General features: G+C 41.1%; 1 protein-coding gene across 2 annotated transcripts in view; it reads right to left on the minus strand.

Annotated features, from left to right (window-relative positions):
* LOC141763038 (rho GTPase-activating protein 6-like) overlaps positions 1–17,625 on the minus strand; it is a 79,827-nt gene extending 62,202 nt beyond the window's left edge. For both annotated transcript variants that reach the window (XM_074627285.1, XM_074627284.1), the window contains exon 1: positions 16,970–17,625. In XM_074627285.1, the coding sequence (XP_074483386.1) occupies positions 16,970–17,419 (450 nt within the window). In that variant the 5' untranslated portion in view covers positions 17,420–17,625. The remainder of the gene's footprint in view (positions 1–16,969) is intronic.
* Positions 17,626–20,712: the final 3,087 nt, after the last annotated feature.

A 20,712-nucleotide genomic window follows, 5' to 3' on the forward strand; every position in this document is an offset into this window, starting at 1 on the left:
GTGCGAAGGACAGAATGTGTTGTTCTATTCAGCTGTGTGCCTGAATCATGAGGATGTAAAATAGCAGGCTGTTCTCAGACACCGTTCGTAGCTATACCTGCAAAAAGTAATGCTCTGTAATTCATTTATTCGACTTGTGATGTTTAGGTTGTAGCGAGCTCAGTTTTAAAGCCAGAGTGAAGATACTGGCATCATATGAAACTAGAAAACTGAGGAATCCATTGGTACCAATCATGTCATACTAAGTTGTCGATAAGGAGGTCAAATAACGCTCCAAACTTACGCAAAATTTTGGCGAGGAAAAACGGTCATGGCCATGTTCAAAGTTGTCCCTTGACCTCTGACCTCAAGATATGTGAGTGTAAATGGGTTCTATGGGTACCCACGAGTCTCCCCTTTACAGACATGCCCACTTTATGATAATCACAAGCAGTTTGGGGCAAGTCATAGTCAAGTCAGCACACTGACACACTGACAGCTGTTGTTGCCTGTTGGGCTGCAGTTTGCCATGTTATGATTTGAGCATATTGTTTTATGCTAAATGCAGTACCTGTGAGGGTTTCTGGACAATATTTGTCATTGTTTTGTGTTGTTAATTGATTTCCAATAATAAATATATACATACATTTGCATAAAGCAGCATATTTGTCCACTAATACTTGACAAATCTCCCTCTGAGGTACATTTTGAACAGATAAAAAATGTGTGATTATATATTTTTTATTGATTGACAGCCTTTGTAGAAGCATGAATGATGCCTTTATCCTGGGAACAATAAAATCTTTCGTCACGGTGGCCATCGCCGCTCACGTCAACCACCCGCTTCTTCTTCTGTTTATTGCAAACAAACCGCTACTGCTGCTGCTGGAAATGTAAAACGCATCACTTCCAGCACCGGTGGAATTGTTCCAGGAAAGACCTACTCGCCGCCAGGTGTCCAGAAAGGTAAAACCCTTCCTGAGCTGGCAGATTTGCTCTTGTGTTATAGCAATCATCCACGGAGAGCGGCAAAACAGACGTGTATTTATTAGTAACATAAATAGCCTCTTAATTGCACGCCTAAACATTTTTTACTTGAAGTCAAACTTAAGGAGGCCAACGATACTGTTTGTTTAATGTGGGAGACTACTAGTTCTCAAAAACTAATATCTTACGTACCCACACACACACTTGTTCATGTTCTGGGAAGGTACTCTGCAGGAGAGAATATGATCTCTGCTTGGAAGTGACGCTGTTCCCTCAACTAAAGCAGTACAAACACACATTGTTATGTTTGCGAGTGTGCGTGGATATGTGGGTGTTGGTGACAGTACAAACAACTCCACTCCACTGGACATGTCTTATGAGAATACTTTGCCAGTGTGTAATAATAACAAGACGCATTTACCGGCAGGTTTTATTGGTTATTGGTTGGAGGGAGGCTTATTTATAGGGGATTCTAAGCATGCATTGATTGTATAAGTGCTCATATTGTCAGCCTGTGAAACATCTTTTTAAAGCGAGCACATTTCAGGGGTAGGATTTGGGTTTTTTCCCTCCCTGTCCGATGCATTTTAAACAGTTTTATTTGGCCCCGACGCTGTGAAATACGCTCTGCCTGCATCTGGTATCGGCTATTGTAATGTTTTCGTAAGATACTTATGACACGGAGAGGGCCGAGGAGACAGATGTGCGCAGCTGTGACGGGCCGCAAACGCAGCCCACCCACATTTTTGCTGTGATTCATCATTGGTGTCCAGATAGTGCTGAATGTTCTCAAACTCCTTTTGGGAAGCTGGCTGGCGCCCTCTGGTGGCAAAAACAACTCCTTACATTTACTTTGAATCTGTATTTTCACATGCACTTTACTTAAATATCCACTGGATGACAATATCAACAACAATTGCAGTAGTGGAGGACGATTTATAACTGGTTTATAGCTGCGTCTACTGGAACCTCACAGCCTCAATTTGAAGATTTGAAGTTATGATGGAGGGAATTTCTACTTAATGGAAGATTTTGCTTCAATATATGTTGTTAATGGTGAGGTAAATTTTGTTTGAGAGATGTTTTCCCCTTTCCCAGATCGTACTTTGAGATCTTAAAGGGGAACACCACCTAAATTATGACTTCAAATAAGTTATTTCCATGGCCTAGGACAGTTCAATCGATATTTGTGAACACAAGCTACTCTCTCTTTAAAAAGCCAGAAACCAGGGAAGTAAGTCCAGAGTTTACGCCAGTGTATTGCAAGCCCGGTGGGCTGTCAATCGATTAAAATATGTAATCGTGATTAATCGTATGATTGTCTATAGTTAATCGTGATTAATTGCAAATTAATCACACATTTTTTATCTGTTCAAAATGTACCTTCAAAGGAGATTTGTCATGTATTTAATACTCTTTTCAACATGGGAGTGTACAAATATGCTGCTTTATGCAAATGTATGTATATATGTATTATTGGAAATCAGTTAACAACACAAAACAATGACAAATATTGTCCAGAAACCCTCACAGGTACTGCATTTAGCATAAAAAATATGCTCAAATCATATTGTGTGTCAGTGTGCTGACTTGACTATGACTTGTCCCAAACTGCATGTGATTATCATAAAGTGGGCATGTCTGTAAAGGGGAGACTCGTGGGTACCCATAGAACCCATTTGCATTCACATATCTTGAGGTCAGAGGTCAAGGGACCTCTTTGATAATGTCCATGACAGTTTTTCCTCGCCAAAATTTAGGAGAAAACCTCAGGAATCCATTGGTACCAACCAATCAATGTCGCAAAGAAGGCAAAATAACGCTCCAAACGTACGCTTAATTTATGAATTTATAAATATATACATACATTTGCATAAAGCAGCATATTTGCCCACTCTCATGTTGATAAGAGTATTAAATACTTGACAAATCTCCCTTTAAGGTACATTTTGAACGTATAGAAAATATGTGATTAATTGCGTTTAAATATTTAAATCTATATTAATGTTTATATATAATTTATTTGGCAAATTTTTTTCTTGTTTTTGTGTAATATAGAGGCAAAGATGTGTGATGGAATGTGGCATGTATGAACAGTATAATGGGAAGTTCTTTAAAATGTCCACTAGATGGCATTAAAACACTCTGACACTGACTCTCATTCAGCATTCCCATTATAATACCTTTCTGATTAGCTACTTAGAAGTGTTTTTCTCACATTGTTACCACCTCTAAGCAGAAGTTCCTCTGACTTGTTACTACACACTAAACACATCACATTTAAACCGGAGGTATACTGTATGCGTAAGCTGCACAATCCTCAACACACACACACACACACACACACACACACACCTGCAACCGATATGACTCTCCCTGCCTCTCCTCTGGAACTTGAGTGTTCCTCCGCTGAGCTATTTTTCTATTTATAGCCGCAGAGCTCCGGCTGTGTCTAAAATGCCTGCTGCTTCATTCTGTTTTGCTCTCTCTCTGGAGCCGGGTGAGACGTCCTCCAGCTTTAAATCACTTTGCTTTTCAGGGGGCGTGGAGTCATATTTATATGATAAAGGATTTGCTTTCATAAGTCTGTCATTTGTCTGATTCGATGCTAAACAGATGTTCAAGCGGCCGTGGATCCATTTAGAAAGTATAGAGTATCCGTGTCACTTGAGTATCTGACTTCACGTCTAATCCTTACACCCTACTGACCTTTTGACCCTTTAAAGAAACTTACAGGAGATGTCTGCAGCCAAAGTTTATGTTCTGCTTTGTTACAAATCAGTGTTGTTTTGGAAATAGTCCAGTTGGATTCAGTTTTGTTTGAGCCCAAGTTGTCTCCCAGCAGATAATGGTGACTCCCGGCAGCTAAGAGGAGCGAAGGGAGGAGATAAGACACTGGGAAGAAGATGTGTCTCACTGTGGGGAAATCAATGGAGATAGTTACACTTGGTTGATTGTGAAAGTCTGATGGATACCGTGTCCAGTTGTCTTCTTAGTCCTGTCTCCATTCCTCCTCCTCTCTCTTATAGAGAATAATTTTTTACAACAGCAAAAGTTTGAAGTCATACCAGTTCAACATTCGGCTGTTAGTTACACTCCACAGTATGAATGTGTTGGAAGGAAGGAAGCTTACTCATGACTTTGCTAATGCCAAAGCTGACATTATACTTTCCGCGTCTGCGGAGCCAAAAGGGTTCAAGTTTTGTCATCTTCCCATAAACGAACTGGACGTGTGAACAAGCCTCATTTAGCATGTTCTCACTCCCAACTCGTCACACACGGACGCTTGGTCAGGACCCCTTGGCGTCCCTTTTTAACGCACTGGGTACCCCTTTAGCGTTATTATTCAATATGCACGTTGTTAACGTTGTGAATTCAAACAAAACTACTTGGTTAGGTTTAGGAAAAGATCATGGTTTGGTTTGGATTAAAATAAGCATGTTGGTTATGTGCGTAAATTCAGTACGTTACGTACTTAACTTAAGTTAAATAAGTTAAGTATGTGACACAAGGTAAGTGTGTTACATACATAATGCAAGTTAAATACGTTCTGTACGTGTAAGTTAAATAAGTTACTTGCATGATGTAAGTTAAGTTGGTTGCAGACGTGACGTAGGTTAAGTACATTACATACGTGTAAGTTAAATATGTTATGTACGTGACGCAGGTTACGTATGTTATGTGACATATGTTAAGCATGTTACATTATGTGTAAGTTGTGTAATGAATGTGACGTAAGTTAGGTACGTTAAATACATTAAAAAGTTACGTACCTGACGCAAGTCAAGTTTGTTTCATACGTGACATACGTGAGTTAAGTATGTTGCGTTCGTGTAAGTTGATGATGGCAATTTTCCCAACTTTCTTGTGTTTTATAGTCTAAACGATCCACTTGGCAACCTAAATAATGATTAGATATCTTATGTGCAATGTTGACATTGAAAGAAGCTCATGTTGGCTGAAAAATGGAACAGATTCATTGTTTGGAGAGCTCGAACATGCTCAAGTTTAATGATTTGTATTGTCTACAAGTGGAACTTTGGCCTAAGAGGTCATCAAAAGCATTAAGATTCATCCTCTGGCTAGTTTTTGAGATGGAAATTGAGTTTAGTTCAGTGGAAACTACATAAACAACCGCCTATAAAATGGGAGATTTACGCAGCAGTTTGAAAGATGACACTGATTTAGCTCAGCTCCTCAGGCAGGTCAGTTCAAAGGAGCCTCCGTATCAGAGAACAAATTGCGGCATGCTTTCAGTTTGGAAGGGCGAAGCTGGACCTGTCCAACAAAACTCAGGCTGCGATCCCAGTTCGGTTTGTGTTTCCTCGAACGTCAAATCAAGCTAGGTGTGATCTCATGGTTTTGCTGCATTTAGCATAAACTGGAGATTAGAAAGAAAGGAGGTTTGGACAGGAGAAAGAAAGAATAACCAGGCAGAGAAGGGATGGGTGAAGAGGAGAGGAGAGGAAGTTGGGAGGTCACTCAGTCAGTAGCAGCCCCTCTTTCTTTCAGTAGGAGCCTCGGGGCCTCGGCGTGAAGCTCTGACCTGGAATTCCAAATAAATAATTCCCTAAACCTCCCCGCTGAAGGAGACTCACACACACACACACACACAAACTGGGCAAAAGCACAATTACCCCAAAACCACGGCTTATTTAAACTAGTTCTCCAAGTATTTGAGGGTATATTTGATCAGCAGACACTTCAGCGAGGTAAAATCTCACACACATGCACAAACGAAACACTCGCAGGTATTAATTGTCAAAGCTTAGCTCTCAGAGTAGCCTAAATCCTGCATGTGTGAGCAGTTAATCCTCACTAAATACGGCGTGAAACTGTTTTATTCCGTAATAAATGGGAGTTATGACACCGAGGTCGGCGGTATATACAAGTAATTAAGGGAGACTTAGTAGAACAACGGAAGCAACACAGAAAGTTTACAGTGCATCTGCGAGGGCTGTAAGCAAGATGTCCTAAGCCGTACACAGACCGACAAAAAAGCATAGCTTGATAAAATCAAGAACAACATTTTATTGGATTTTATTCCTTTGGGCTCATTTTTCAGCAACGGGACCGGATATGAACATGCTGTGTCCTCTTTGATTGCTGCACGCATGCACACTATCGCCGAAACGCAGACCTAAAGTACAATATATCCATCACCCTGAGCAAAATGTCAGCACAGGAAAACTCCCTAGATTGGTATCATTCAGGAGATCAGCAGAACAAATTAAATGGATAATGTAGAACATTATAATGTTGTTCACATGCAGGTCAACTGGGGTGATTTGAGGCACGATACTGCTCATAATTTGCACAGTTAAAGGATAATTCCTGCTCATTAAAACTTCTTATTTTTGTAGTTTTGGCCATCATTTCTATTGATTATGATAACATTGTGCTCGCCAAAGTCATGCAATTTTCTAAAAACATATTAGCTTGGACGCTAATGTTCACACAGTTTATTCAGAAGATGTATTTGTACCACCGATTCCTGTTTCATGAATGTCAACAAATCGTTCCTCTTTTGTGGAGCAGTTAAAACTAGGGTTGGTAATGTTCTACAAAAACATTTTTTTGTTATATTTGTTGAAATTATCTTTACATCCTGACAGCAATCAATAAATCAAATGGTCTGACAAAAGAAAAAGACAGGAGAAAGACAAAGACAGCTGTGCGTACTAACAATAGTTCGTTGTTTACATTCCTTTTTATATATGTTTACGTTCTTAATGATAATTTTGGGGGCGTGGCTTTGAATTTAGGGGGCGTGGTTTTAGAGGGAGGCCTAAAGGGACGGACTGTCGGTGTTGCCGACTTGGTGACTTTCTCGCTAGATTTACCAATTTTGGAGCTAGTGCTGCTAGCTACTTTCTTTGGAAAAGAGTTGGCAACACTGGGCTGGTTTTTTCGGTTGGATACTTTTTAAAAATCTAGCGTTACTCTTGCTAGTTTCTCAACATTACCGAGCTTTAATACGACAACAGAGGAGGGATAACTTAAAGTGGGTGGTGCAATTCAATTAGCTCCGATAGCTGCCTCCGTTTTGGACTCTCCGGCTTTCCATTCCCACACAGGTCAGCACAAATTCCCAATTTTTTTTTCAATGTTTTAAGTATTGGTGTAGCCCTTTAAGGCACCAACGTGTGAGCTGTTTGTTAGAGCACCTGAAAAAGATAATATCAAGCCACTGGATGGAAGTAGATGCATGGATTCAACAATATGCCAAAAAGCATATTTCCATTGCTTATCTCATTATGATAAAAAGAAATAAGCTGTTGCTACTTTCCTTATGGCTCGTTTCTTGCAAAATACATGGGAGTCACTAAATATACTCTATCTTCCTGTTACTGTTCCAAGATTAGACAAAGAGCGATTGTGTTGGAGATGTTGTGAAACGCTTTAACCCAGTGTGAGTATCATATCACCAGAGTTTACACTGATTGAGACAAATGCATAAATGGGGAAGTTGTAAATTTAACAAAGCGTGGCAGATGTGAGGATCTTATCCATGCTCTCCCTCTGGCCCATGACAGACCACATTAGAGAGGACATTAGTGGACACTGGGGTCACTGTAACGCACACACACAGAAACACAAGGCGATGGCCATTTTTGCCCTCAAGACTGAAAAGTGTACAATTAGATCATCCGCCCACTGCCTTCGGATGCTCTCCCACACACATTCATACACACTACCAGTAACCGGACACCGCTGCTTTCTCACTGGAGGAGAGGCTTTAATCCGCACCAGACAGAGAGATTCTGGCTGCGGAAATTAATGTTTACTTTTCAGCCGTCTCTATTTCAAACTGCTCTCGTTTTCCTTCATTGTTGAGAAAACATCCCAAAGGAGATGTGAGATTGCAAAAACCAAAACACTGCCAAACAAACCCCGCTGTTTCATATGGTTCTTTTCAAGGGAATATCATGCAAACTTGTCAAAAAAAATTGCCCCGTGAGGTATCGTGTTTCTGTGCACAAATGAGAAGAAGCTTAAAATATTTTTTCACACACATTATTACAGTATGGTCGGGTCTCTAGTGCTCGTTACATTTCATTGGAAGCAACTGTTGATGTCATATCCTATTGGCCTCTAAACTGCGTTTCATACTGTGTGCTCTGCTGTGTTAGTTTGCCTGATTACTTTATGGCACAAAGGGAAATTGCTTTACAGCACAAAACAAGAAAAGGGTGCTCAGAACAAACGAATTCAAAGGCCATTAGAGAAATCTTTGATCAGTGAAATGCTAATATAAAATGTGTCCTCTTTACGAAACCTACAAACTTTGTTTTGAGTATGAAGTGAATTCATTCCAAAGGTGGGACCAAGCCATTGTTTTGCAAGTCAAAAGTCTCAAGTCCTAAACTTTGAGCTTTGTGTCCTAAACAAGTCATAATGCGCTCTTCACCAAGTGTAACGCCATGTTGCGTCTCTGTCTGTAATTTCGACCCACACTTTTTGCATACCGCAATTCATTTTTTGTTGACAACCGCGTAGTATTACATGAGCAAAATCATCTTTGTATCATTTTTTTCCAACTGGCGCTCAGTAACGTAAAGTTAGTTCTTCATGGTGCACTCATGCAACTCGAATGGATGCTGTCGGATTTGATCAAACAAAGATGATCTGGGCATTAAGCGTCGCAACGCTGTTTTAAATAACATGCTTTTTTTCTGGGCTTCGGGGGAAGGTATCAAATATTTTCAAGTCAAAAGGCTCAAGTCCAAGTGAAGTCACGAGTCATTGGTGTTAAAGTCCAAGTCGAGTCCGAGCCGAGTCTAAAGTCATCAAATTTGTGACAAATTTGTCCAACACAGGCTTCAATCTAGGAGACCGCTGGTCGTGTCCCGAAAATTTCACTTTCACGTTACAATTAGCTGTTTGTTCATGTCCCGTGTTCACAAAGTTAATTGTAATTTTCACTGTACAAACGTAGTAGTTTTAATCCCAACCATGTAGTTTGTTCCTAAACCTAACTAAGTGGTTTTGTTGCCTAAACCCAAGAAGTGTAGTTGGTCAGCTTGGGCTGCTTGTATATTCTCCAATAATGGAACTTTATAATGAACTTTAAATCTAATCCTACACAATAGGTATCTACTGCAAGGCTGCTGTAACCACTGCAATAACCCCTTTTAAAGTAGGAATCCAGCTTAACACTGTAGTGAGATAGAGTCCACCAACTGTGTCTTCTGGTGTCTCATTTGTTTAGTGTATTCATACCAAGCAACCTCAACTACTTAGAAACCTTGAGTCACTCACATTCACCTTTAGCTTCCCATCCTGTTTACAACGGAGAATTGCATTTGCAAAAATAAAAGGGAATTTGCACTACATTCACTTCAGACGCAACTACTTCAGCAGAAAGAGCTTATGTGATATTCCTCTGTGTCTGTATGACTCAGGGTGTTTCTGTTACCCCCCCTTGAAAACAGAAATCAGTCTGGTTTGTCAGTAGGTTGTGCATGTTAACAGCCAGGCTCATTAAACTTAATAAGCACCATAATCAAACTATAGCCCGTGCAGACCCACATTCATAAATCCAGAGCGCCTCCCAGGAGGGGAGCTGGACGAAAACATGCTGCAGAGGTCATCTATACCACAACCGGGGATGTTTAGCAGCAAGAAACCACAAGTTCAATGGTGTTTTGGATCTTTAAATCCTATAAAGACAAGAATAGAGGTGCTTTGACTCCCGGCAGATCAGACTATGACTTTAAGACGACAGGGAACAGATCCAAATCAGAAACTACCGCTGTAAGCCAAGAAAGCCAACCTGTACTCCATCACAGATTCAGTGTTTTGACTAAAGCTGTTGCAACAGTGCAAGGACATCCTACTCCTCGATCTACAACACGGTCCACTCATTCAGCACAATACCGTATCTCTAGATTTGCGAGAAAATCTTTGGCTGAGTCGTCCAATGTGTGAATTTGTTTTTTAGTGTGTGTTTTTGGTGCGAGCATTCCAAGATGTCAAACCATCAAGGTCTCGTTCCTCCAACGCAGCCTCCTCACTTTGAGGGAACTTAGGGAGGAAATCAGGGAGGAAAGGCAAAATGGATAGCTGTTAGGTTCACAAGTTCAAGCCTCTCCGTTTCCTAAAGCAAGATAAAATATACTGAAACATATCCAGATTTCTTTGGTATTTGTGATTAACTAATAACAGCCTTTATATGGAGAAGAGCTGAAATGATTAATTGATTAGTCTATTGGCAGGAAATTAAACAGTTTTTCAATCAACTTTTTTAAAAATTTGAATAATCAATTAATCGGTTAAAGTTATTCCCAAGTGAAATTGGCAAAAATTCTTCACAAATGCAGTTTTTAAAAACTATTTCTGATATTTTATGAACAAATGATTAATCATTTAATCAAGAAAATGATCAGCAGATTAATTGGTAATGACAAACAATCGGTAGTTGTAGCCAAAGAGAGGACATTTCAAAATAAAGTTACAGCAAACAATGACGAGAATGTCAGAAAATAAACAAACAAAGACGGACAAAAGCAAGGGAAACAAAACTAAGCAAGAGTATTGAGATTTAAAGGAATGCTCCAGCAAAATTTGACTGTTTGGTACATATAGATGGAGACAGGCTTTTCTATGAAATTGCCATCCTTCATGAGTGTCTGACAGCAAAAGGCACGATGACCCTTTAGTCCTCAGTCTAGACCTCAGTACTGCCAAAGGGCAGAATCTCACAAAATGCTAAGTCTCTCCTCCTAACTAACTGATGAGAGGCTTTGCTGCTGCATTTCTTCCCGATGCTCAGACCATGTGTCACTGTTGTTATTCAATGTGGGACACACAACCGTTGGCAGGGAGCCATGACCTGTGTCAACGCCTCGGCTCGTATGGTTCGTAGCATAAGCAACGGCCAACATGTGTAGATCATACTGACACAAAACATGGGGGCTGAATCGTGATTTCTGATAAATGAAACACAATACCAGACGCTTGAAAGAATGCTTTTATAGGACGAGTAAGCTTGGAGCACAGATGTTATTTTAATTAGATATTTCACATACCGTGTGGGGGATTACATCAAAATATATCACAGTAATGTTGAGTAGGAAATTTGACCCAATAGCCAACAAACTGTCTCCAACTGGAGAATGTAGTAAATGTCAAAGGAAATATTCCACTCTTCCACTGTTCACCAGTTGACTTTTACTGGGAGTGTAAATGAATTTAGTTCAGCATCTCCCTCATTTTTGACCTCATGGTGGCGCTAGAGGAAAAGTCAGAGGATCACCAAAGTCATTTGGGTTCATCCTCTGGGCACAATGAATGGCTGCACCAAATTTTGCACCAATACATCCAGTAGATGTTGAGTTATTCCAGTCTAGACCAAAGTGGTGGACTGATTGACCGACCGCCATTGTTATATAGAGCTGTGGCGCTAGCATGGCCAAAACAACATATATAGTGACCCTACAAAAGCAAACAAATCAACCATGTGTCTTTCTCTACCTCTTCTCTGAGCTCTGAGTACTCTGACATAGATCAGCAGTGGTGCGTAAACATAAATCAACACGGCGGCATCTAGAGAATTTGAAGAATGACAACAACATGTCAGCAACTGTCAGTCTAAGTGTTTGTATTCCAAATGAAGACACCGCTCAAGCAGTGACACTTCAATAAACACTCAAACTATGTCTTTTCTCCCCACTCCACATGCTTTTACGAGAGTGATTCCAACATTTTTTGCTGCTCTGAAAGCAGCCAAATGAGCCATTATCTGAAATAAAATTAATCTGTCGTAAGAAATAGAAAATCCCAAATGTTAATCTTCCAAATTCTCAGCTGTCATGACCATGGTTAAGGCACAAAGTCAATAGAAAAGTGGGATTGGCCTTGTGCAAACACAGAAATAACCACCTACTGTTTCAACGTGGGTGTCATTAAACCAATCAAAACAGATAAAGTTCGGGATCAACAGTTCTTGCGCTCTAATAGCAGCTCTTTAGTCTTCACGACTAACATTATCTTACTTGATGAGATTACTAGAGAGGCCAGAGCAAGCACACACGTTTTTTTTTCCTTTCCTTCACTTTTCATCTGACTCCACTATGTGTTAGTAGCAGTGGCGGACTCAGGCTGACAGAGGGGCAGGGGCGGAAACAATAAAAAGGGCAGAAAGTTTTCTAGCATGTGGCACTGCATCATGTTTTCTTAATTTTAATGGCACCCAAGAGGGCCCTTCAACACGCTTTCTCAATTTATGGGCACCCATTAGTGCACTGCATCTCTTTTTCTCCACTTGAAGGGCACCCTAGGGGGCACTTTGCATGTTTTATCTACTGTAGGGGCATCCAAGAGGACATTTCATCATGTTTTCTACACTGGTAGGGCACCAATAGACAGCACTTTATCATATTTTCTCTACTGGAAAGGCACCCTAGGAGTCACTTTATCATGTTTTCTCTACTCGAAGGGCACCCTATAATGCACTTTCTCACGTTTTCTCTACTCAAAGGGCACTTTATCACATTTTCTCCACTGGAAGGGCACCCTAGAGGGCCCTTTATCCCCTTTTCTCCACTAGAAGGGCACCCTAGATTGCACTTTATCCCCTTTTCTCCTCTGTAAGGGCACCCTACAGGGCACTTCATCATGTTTTCTCCACTAGAAGGGCACCCTAGAGTGCACTTCTTCATGTTTTCTCAACTGGACGGGCACCGTAGAGGGCATTATTTCTCTACTGGAAGGGCACCTAGAGGGCACTTTATCATGTTTTACCATAGGGGCATCCAAGAGTGCACTTTTGCTGTGTTTCTTTCGAACATTGGGGCACCAAGGGATGTCGGTCGCCTCTGACCTCGCCGAACCACCGCTAAATTCCTCCGCGATCAATCATTTAGTAGCAATAGTTGTAGTGTTTTTAACAGTTTGAGATCTCATTTTGGAATGATTTTCCTCACTTAGCCCCTCTTCTAAAGCATTAGGGTAAGTGGGCTCTAAAAATAGACTGCACAATGTCAACATTGTGGCGCCCCATAAACAACCAGGATTAAATTAGCCGACCACTGTTTCCTCTCCGAGCACTTGTGCGTCTGTGTAAGCATATAACATGAATATGGTGTTGGCAGAGAGGCTGCTTAGTGTATGTTTCACACACTAAACTCACAAATTCCAGTGTGTTCCTGTAAAAACCTCCACTGTTTTTATACGCGTGCTATTTTGCAAAAACGTGTTGACACGACGCCCAACTCTCGAGTCAATCGCTCCACAAGATGAACCACTTCCAGTCACTGACCCTCCTGCTGTGATAACACAGAGGGTATTTTCTGAAGATTTCTCTTTTTTGCGTCATTGTTCTTTCAACATCAACCTGACCGTGGAAAAATAGCTATTAAGCAATCATGGCCAATATAACTGTCAGACGCTGCTTTTTGTGTAAACCATTACATCTCCACTCTGTCTCTGTCTCTCCCTTCCACTCTTTCTCTCTCTCTGTCTGCCTCTCTGTCCGTGTCTCCCTCCTTAAAAAGGCATAGACTTATCTGCACAGGTTGCCCCACACACACACACACACACACACACACACACACACACACACACACACACACTCAGTGGTACACATGCAAATTATTTAAAGTGGGATCCCAACCAAAGCAAACGTTGGACATAGATTGTGATTCATGACCTTGCACCTACACATAAACCTGTCTTTCTACATTGATAAAATTCAGACATTGACTACGTTACATGCACAAGATATTCCATAATATTTTTTTTTTTTCAAGAAGGTGGTTTAAGGAATGTAAGGAGGAGGCATGGCTGCATGTAAATGGAAATGTTAATGCAATATATAATTTAATTAGCCATGTAAACAGCTTAGTAGGAATATTGAATATTGTCTTTTTTGGAATAAGGGCAAAAACTGGAGTATTTTGTGCCCGTAAACGTAGACACTGTATTTAGTCGTCTCTCGCTGCTTTATCCTTTGTTCGGTGAAATTGGGACCCTTAATATATTCTGGTAATAGTTCAAAACAATTTTAAAAGCTGCTTATTTAAGTCTCATTTTGAAATGAAAAAATGGTTCGCCATGTTTCTACAGTAGCCCAGAACGGACAAGATAGGGACTAGATAGGGACATTTGCGTTTTCACATTTTTGGCGTCGGCCTACACGCTTGGCACACGGGAGAAGTTTCAGTTGGTTGCAATCTGCAACCTCACCACTAGATGCTAGATGCTACACACTGCACCTTTAAGTGTCAATTGCAACATGGAGAAACACACCCCCAGTGGGTCGCAAAGTGTAAACTGGAAGTGAGACAGAATCAAATAGTTTTGTAACTGGGATGGAACGCTTGCTCCTCTACTACCCCCCCGATTTGGACCAAACTCCCACTGATAACCTTTCAAATCTTTCGTTATCGACATAGCCGTGGGAAAACATCACGTAAATCTCATCTTTTCCTTAATTCAAGATATCTGAGTTCAGTTTGCATTTGAAAAAAAAAAAGAAGCGCATTGCAACTAAATCTAAAATCTGCCACATTCCCAACACAAAGTCTTTGTTTACACTTCATTCCAGGATTTCACTTCACACCAAACAGTGCGTGAAACCTCCCAGCAGACCAGCAACACTTCTTGGAGCTCGGTATTTTTACAAACACTCCGAGGTGCAATAACTTCATGGTCCAGCTTGTGTTAATGACTCCAAACCGATGGCCTCATGTTATCCTCGGCAGGGGGGGGGAGGCGGCATGGAAAACAGAGCTGCAGCGGTGGGAAACTGCTGAGTGAGAGCTCCTCGACATGTCAGAGAGGAGGAAGAGAGGGAGGAGAGGAGAGCGTGGATGCGTGCCTGTGTGAAGCTGGAGCTGCTCTTTGTAATAGGAAATGATGGGAGAGCTGTTTGAGGGCCGCATGGTTCTGACCCTGTGACCACTCGCAGTCGTGAGAACCGAGTCCCGGGCCATGTGGCCTTAAGTCCCTCGCATCACACACTGCCGCCGCTGCACGTACACACTCGGCGTGGAAAGACAAGCACGACACGTATCGACCGAGGTCACACAAGAAGCAGGGAAATGATCAAACCTTCTCAACAGTGCATGTGGCCTCGTGCCAAACTAAGTCGCCCAAGTATGTTTTGGTAAGGATTTCATACGCTGCCTTCCGCTTATTTCACACTCAATTTGAAGCCTATATGAAGACAAAAGCCCAATGGCGACAACAGTGGGAGGGGATAAAAGGGATTTTTGAGGGAAAAACTTTTGTTGGATTTATATAATCCTTTCTTCAGCTTTCCCAGAACGTACTTTTGTGTAAGATGTGACTCTCATAATGGCTGAAAACACAGGGAAACAAGACACCGAGTTTATGTCTGGACCGTGTACGTTAAGTCTGTGGATTTGTGGCTAAAATTGTTACACAAATAGTCACTGGTCATGTCTATAATGTTAAATCCAGCGGTACATGTCCACTCCGGTAAGGACGTACGCTCTTGTTGAATGCACCTGATTGGTCCCTAGTTTTCAAACAGGAAACAACACGGCGACCTGCTCGTAAACCTTCTGTTATTCCGTCTAAAAACAATCCACCAAAATCTACAACTGAAAAGCGAGAAATAGGCGATGCCACTGCTGAATCTTGTTTCATTTTAGAATTAGATCGCCTTGTTTGACAGCTTGGTCCAAGTTTCGTGAGCCAGACGCGTAAAGCACTGTTCCCGCCTTTTCATTTTTTTGAAAGAGCAATGGCCAATGAGGAAACACTCGGCTGACCAATCGTATAACTTCATCACTCAGTCCAGCCAAAAATCCAGGTAGAAGAAGTGAAGCACCCTTCCACCCAGTTAATTACCCACGTGCCCTTGGGCAAGACACACCACACACTCGTTTGATACTGGACGGCTTCCAGGTGCAGATGTCAACGCGAGGTCAACACTTCCCTCTTCAAAAAACCCATAAATCTTCCACCATCTTCACACACACACACCTCCAGTCATGCTGTCTGATTCAGAACACAGTGGAATTCCAGCTCTGGGTCCAAGAATAAAACATTTTTTTCAGAGTGCTGAAAAGAGGTTTTCAGCAGATGTGTCTTCTGGCATGCAGGAAGATTTGCACTGCTTCTGGTAGAAATAATAATCAGTGTGCAAAAGTCTGCTGATTGCTTTTTTCTAATTGTTCCAGGGAGCTGTCATAAAGAGTTGCATGGTGTATAGCTCAAATCAAGGGAGCACTTTAAAGGGACTGTTTGTATCTTTTTACACGTATAAATCTACCGGGTCGGTGTCCCATGCGCGCTCGCATATGCGCGCTCGCGTGTGGCTACGCTGTTCAGACCGCATTTCTGAAAGTTACAAACAGTCCCTTTAAGGAATGAGCAACTGCAGACACAGAAAGGCCAAACTTGTTGCTTAACAGATCAGTGTAAGACTATACTGGTAGAGCTTTTTAGATAGCTGGTAGAGCAGGATACTAGTGAATGCACAAATATTCACCATCTGGTGTTGAATTACTTTGAAAGTGTACGAAATAGCAACAGACTGGTTTGTGTGGGCACACGCTACAACGTATCCTCATACAACGGTTCATATCATATTTTATGAAAAGTTATTGGGGTAAAATAACACAGGAAGGAGCGTAACTTAAGTACGGAGGTTACGTGACAAAAACTACTTAATTAGGTTTAAGAAAAGATCGTGGTTTGGGTAAAAATAACTCCGTAAGAGGCATAACTTAAGTACGGAAGTTATGTGACAAAAACCACTAAGTTAGGTTTAGGAAAAGATCGTTGATTGAGATAAAATAACATTGGAAGTGGTGTAACTTAAGTTACGTCCTGGTTTACGATTACGATTTATTTCTAATTCTTACAAACAGTCCCTTTAATAACTTACTGAAAGAAGTGGGAACAGGTGTTTTCTCAAATCTTCACTTGTAAAAAAACTGTGACACATTTTACCTGCAGGATTACTGAATTAAAATCACAGAAACAAGAATGCACTGCACTGAAAATCTAAGTTGTAATAAAGTTTTACCTCTGACTTCCACACGACGTAAGCGTGCGAGCTGGCCGGCTGCGCCTTCCTCTGCTGCAGCCACCTCCTCGGGGAGAAGAGCGCTCCGGTGCTACCGGTAGTGCTCCCGGTAGTCCCGGTGCTCCCGGTCACCAGACCCGGTAAATCCCCCGCAGTATTCCGTTTGGCCCGCTTCACTATGTCATAGTCAAAGTTTGAGCTGGAGGATGATGGAGAAACATCCAGAGGTATGGAAGGAGAGGAGATGGACGGTGCAATGGGCTCCTTTAGTGCGGGTATCTTGGTGCGTAAAGACGCTCCGGTGACCGGTGCGCCTCCTCCGGTCTCACAGTGTCTGATGATACACGGGTCCAGGCTCCGGGTCTGTCGGAGCCTCCGTTTGGTGATGGCTTTGGAGGCTGGAGAGGAGCAGGAGAAGACGCTGTTGAGGAGACCGTGCGCTGCAGACATGTCTCCAACCTTTATCTCACATCAGCAGCTATAAAAGACACCAGTTTAGTGTCTCCACCATCACCATCACCATCACCATCACCATCAAAAGGAAAAAGGTCCAACAAGCTGGTGAGAGACTGGAATGTGCTGCGTCTGTCTGCAGAGTGGAGAAAGAGAGAGTCTTCTCCTCTCAGTGTGTTCCTCTGGTCAGCCCTAACTAGAGTGGAGTGAGAACACAGTTTAACAGAGTGTGCAGGAGTGTGGGAGGAGGTTCAGAAAAGGTTGCCATGCATACTTTTTTTTTTGCTTCTTAACAAATTTCATGTAAAAACTATAGGGCTGTCAATCCATTAAAATACTTAATCGCAAATTTACATTTTTTATCTGTTCAAAATGAAACAGATTAAAGTCAGATTTGTCAAGTATTTAAAGGTCCCATATCGTGCTCATTTTCAGGTTCATACTTGTATTTTGTGTTTCTACTAGAACATGTTTACATGCTTTAATGTTAAAAAAAAACTTTATTTTCCTAATACTGTCAGCCTGAATATGCCTGTATTTATCCTCTGTCTGAAACGCTCCGTTTTATCACATTTTGATGGAATTGCAACGGAATTGAGTTGCTAGGCAACAGCTTGGGTCCATGTTTACTTTTTTCCCTTTATTGCATCTCCATTGTAATTTTCGTGGTAATATAGTTTAGTTTACTTACAATGGATTCATATTCCTTAGCTTCTTACCTTTCAAAGGAGACCAGATACATGCATGTAAGCTTTTTGGTTGAGGAGCTATTCCTGATTCATTTTGGGTATTTTATGTTAAGATTTTAGGGTTTAACAGGTATTATTAAGCACTTTGATTTTATTTTTCAAATCTCCAGGTGAGTTTGCATTTGAAGAGTCGACGTTAGACCGCCATGGCTCCTCTTTCTCTTTGTTGATAGAATATAAATACCCTCCAGATGATCACCAGTGGGTGTTCACTAATCTCCTCCACCAAAGTCCACTCAGAAAAGCTTCAATTTAAGCTTAACTTTCTTTTCTGCTGCCTTTGCAATTAAAAACGATGGGGTAAGATATGTTTCTATAATTAATAAGCTAATTTTTTCATAATTATGCAAGTAGACAGACATAATAATCAGACGGGCAGAAGGTCACGCACTCAGACATGAATTAGCCGGGGATGAAAATAGGCGTATTAATCCTCGTCTCCCATTAATCCACCTCGCCGTCTGGCAATAATAGGCCTATCAGCGAAGCCACGCTGCGTGCTATTATTAGCTGAACAATAAGTGAGCCATAGGATTAATAGTCTTTCTTTATACACCTGTGCAAGAGGCTGTATATTCCAGACATTTGTTTACACAGATGCTTGTGGAGGAGCTCGGTAATTCCAGTGTGTTTAAAGGAGAGAGTGTGAGAGAGAGAGAGGAGCATGTGTGGCCCAGTGTGTGAAAGTATGGGAAAAATGAAAAGAGACAGCAGGAGCCCGGAGAGGAGGGTGCCGGACGGCTGATAAAGGAGCTTATGAAGCCCGCGCCGCATGATACGCTCGCACACATACAACACGACGCAGCGTGACGTGACACTGATAACAGCTGAGATAGATTTGACCCTTCTAAAAACAGTTGGCAGGGGGGGGGGAGGCTGAGTGAAAACACAGAAGCAGGAATTGTAGAAAGAAAACATGGGGAGTTTATGGAAAGGAGCCAGCACCTGAGGCGTTATTGCCTTGAACCGTGCCCCTCCATTTGGGGGAAAAGGCCAAAAACAACAGTCATATGGAACAACAGTGCATAATTGAGAAGTTTTACATTGTAACCACAATTTGACCATTGTAATTTAACAGGTATTAACTTACTGTCTTGCTGTTTTAATGCCATTCCATGATAGCTAAGAAGATAATGTTTCTCAAGCAGACAAAAATGCTCCAGACGAAGTATTTTCACAAGCTGGCACACTTTAATAGGCTACTCTATCAAAAAGTAAGCACAACTACAAGCCAAGTATACATTTCTAGAGGCCTGTAAGGCAAGAAGACTTAATTATACTTTTCTTAAGTATATCTCAATCAAAAGATTAAGTACAAGTAGGCCTATAAGGCAAGTATACTTAGACTTTTCTGTATAGTTATCCGTAGGAGCCAAGTATACTTAGACTGTTCTGTATACTTGTTAGTATAAGCCAAGTATACTTAGACTTTTTCTGTATACTTGTTAGTGTAAGCCAAGTGTACTTAGACTATTCTGTAGACTTTTCAGTTTAAGCCATGCATACTCCGACTTTTCTGTATAGCTGTCAGTATGAGCCAAGTATACTTAAGCTATTCTGTATACTTGTCAGTATTAGCCAAGTATACTTAGACTTTTCTGTATACTTGTTAGTATAAGCCAAGTATACTTACACGTTTCTGTATAGTTGTCAGTATGAGCCTATTATATAGTTGTCAGTATATATATTTAGATGGCATTATTAACGTTACAATGTAACTAAAAACTAATTTACAAGTAAAGTTATAACATTAAGTCCTACATTCAATATTTTTGCAGCAAAACATTAATGTTAATAGTAACTTATCTAGCCTATGTTCCCATACCATGAATCTAGAAAGTATAGAGCATCCTTTACTTTTCATCTTGCAAGCTCTTCATCATATGTTAAAGACTATCTGCCTTGCAGGACTGTATGCAGCGTAACCACGGAAAGCATTTAATGTGAAACAGTGATCACTTAACTTGACTGTCAAAATACATCAGACGCAGCCAGGGTCAAAGGGAAGGAGAACAAATCAACAGCCAGTCGTGTTCAGTGTTATATAGACGCTGTCCATATTTGGTATACAATAGCAGACTAGAGCAGCACTGCCTGAAACCATGTTAAGCAAAAATGAGCAGCGGTAGAGACATGGTTTCCTGTGCCGGGGATCAGTGTGCATTTCTTTGTCCAAGCATGTCAGACAGTTATGAATGAGAAAGGTCACAAGGTCAGGAAACAAAGGAAATCAAATTACTTGTAGACCTAGATATGAAATATGAAACAATAAACTAGTGATACAGGGTCTATTTTTAGATTTCTTTAAGTGATTAAACCCTGAGATTGAAGTAATGTACGCACACACACAGTTTGTACCCTAGAGCAATGTATTCAACCAAAGATTTCACGTGTTCCTGGCTGCACATGTAAACATCCCCATACTGTATATACGTAAGAGCCACCATATTGTTCCAATAGAGGAAGATTAGATTATTGAGACATATTCTTTTACTGTATTTTGCCTCGAGGAAACTGTGTTAACTCAATACCAAAACATGT

This window comes from Sebastes fasciatus, chromosome 24 (genome assembly GCF_043250625.1).
Source record: "Sebastes fasciatus isolate fSebFas1 chromosome 24, fSebFas1.pri, whole genome shotgun sequence".
NCBI classification, from domain to species: Eukaryota; Metazoa; Chordata; class Actinopteri; order Perciformes; family Sebastidae; genus Sebastes; species Sebastes fasciatus.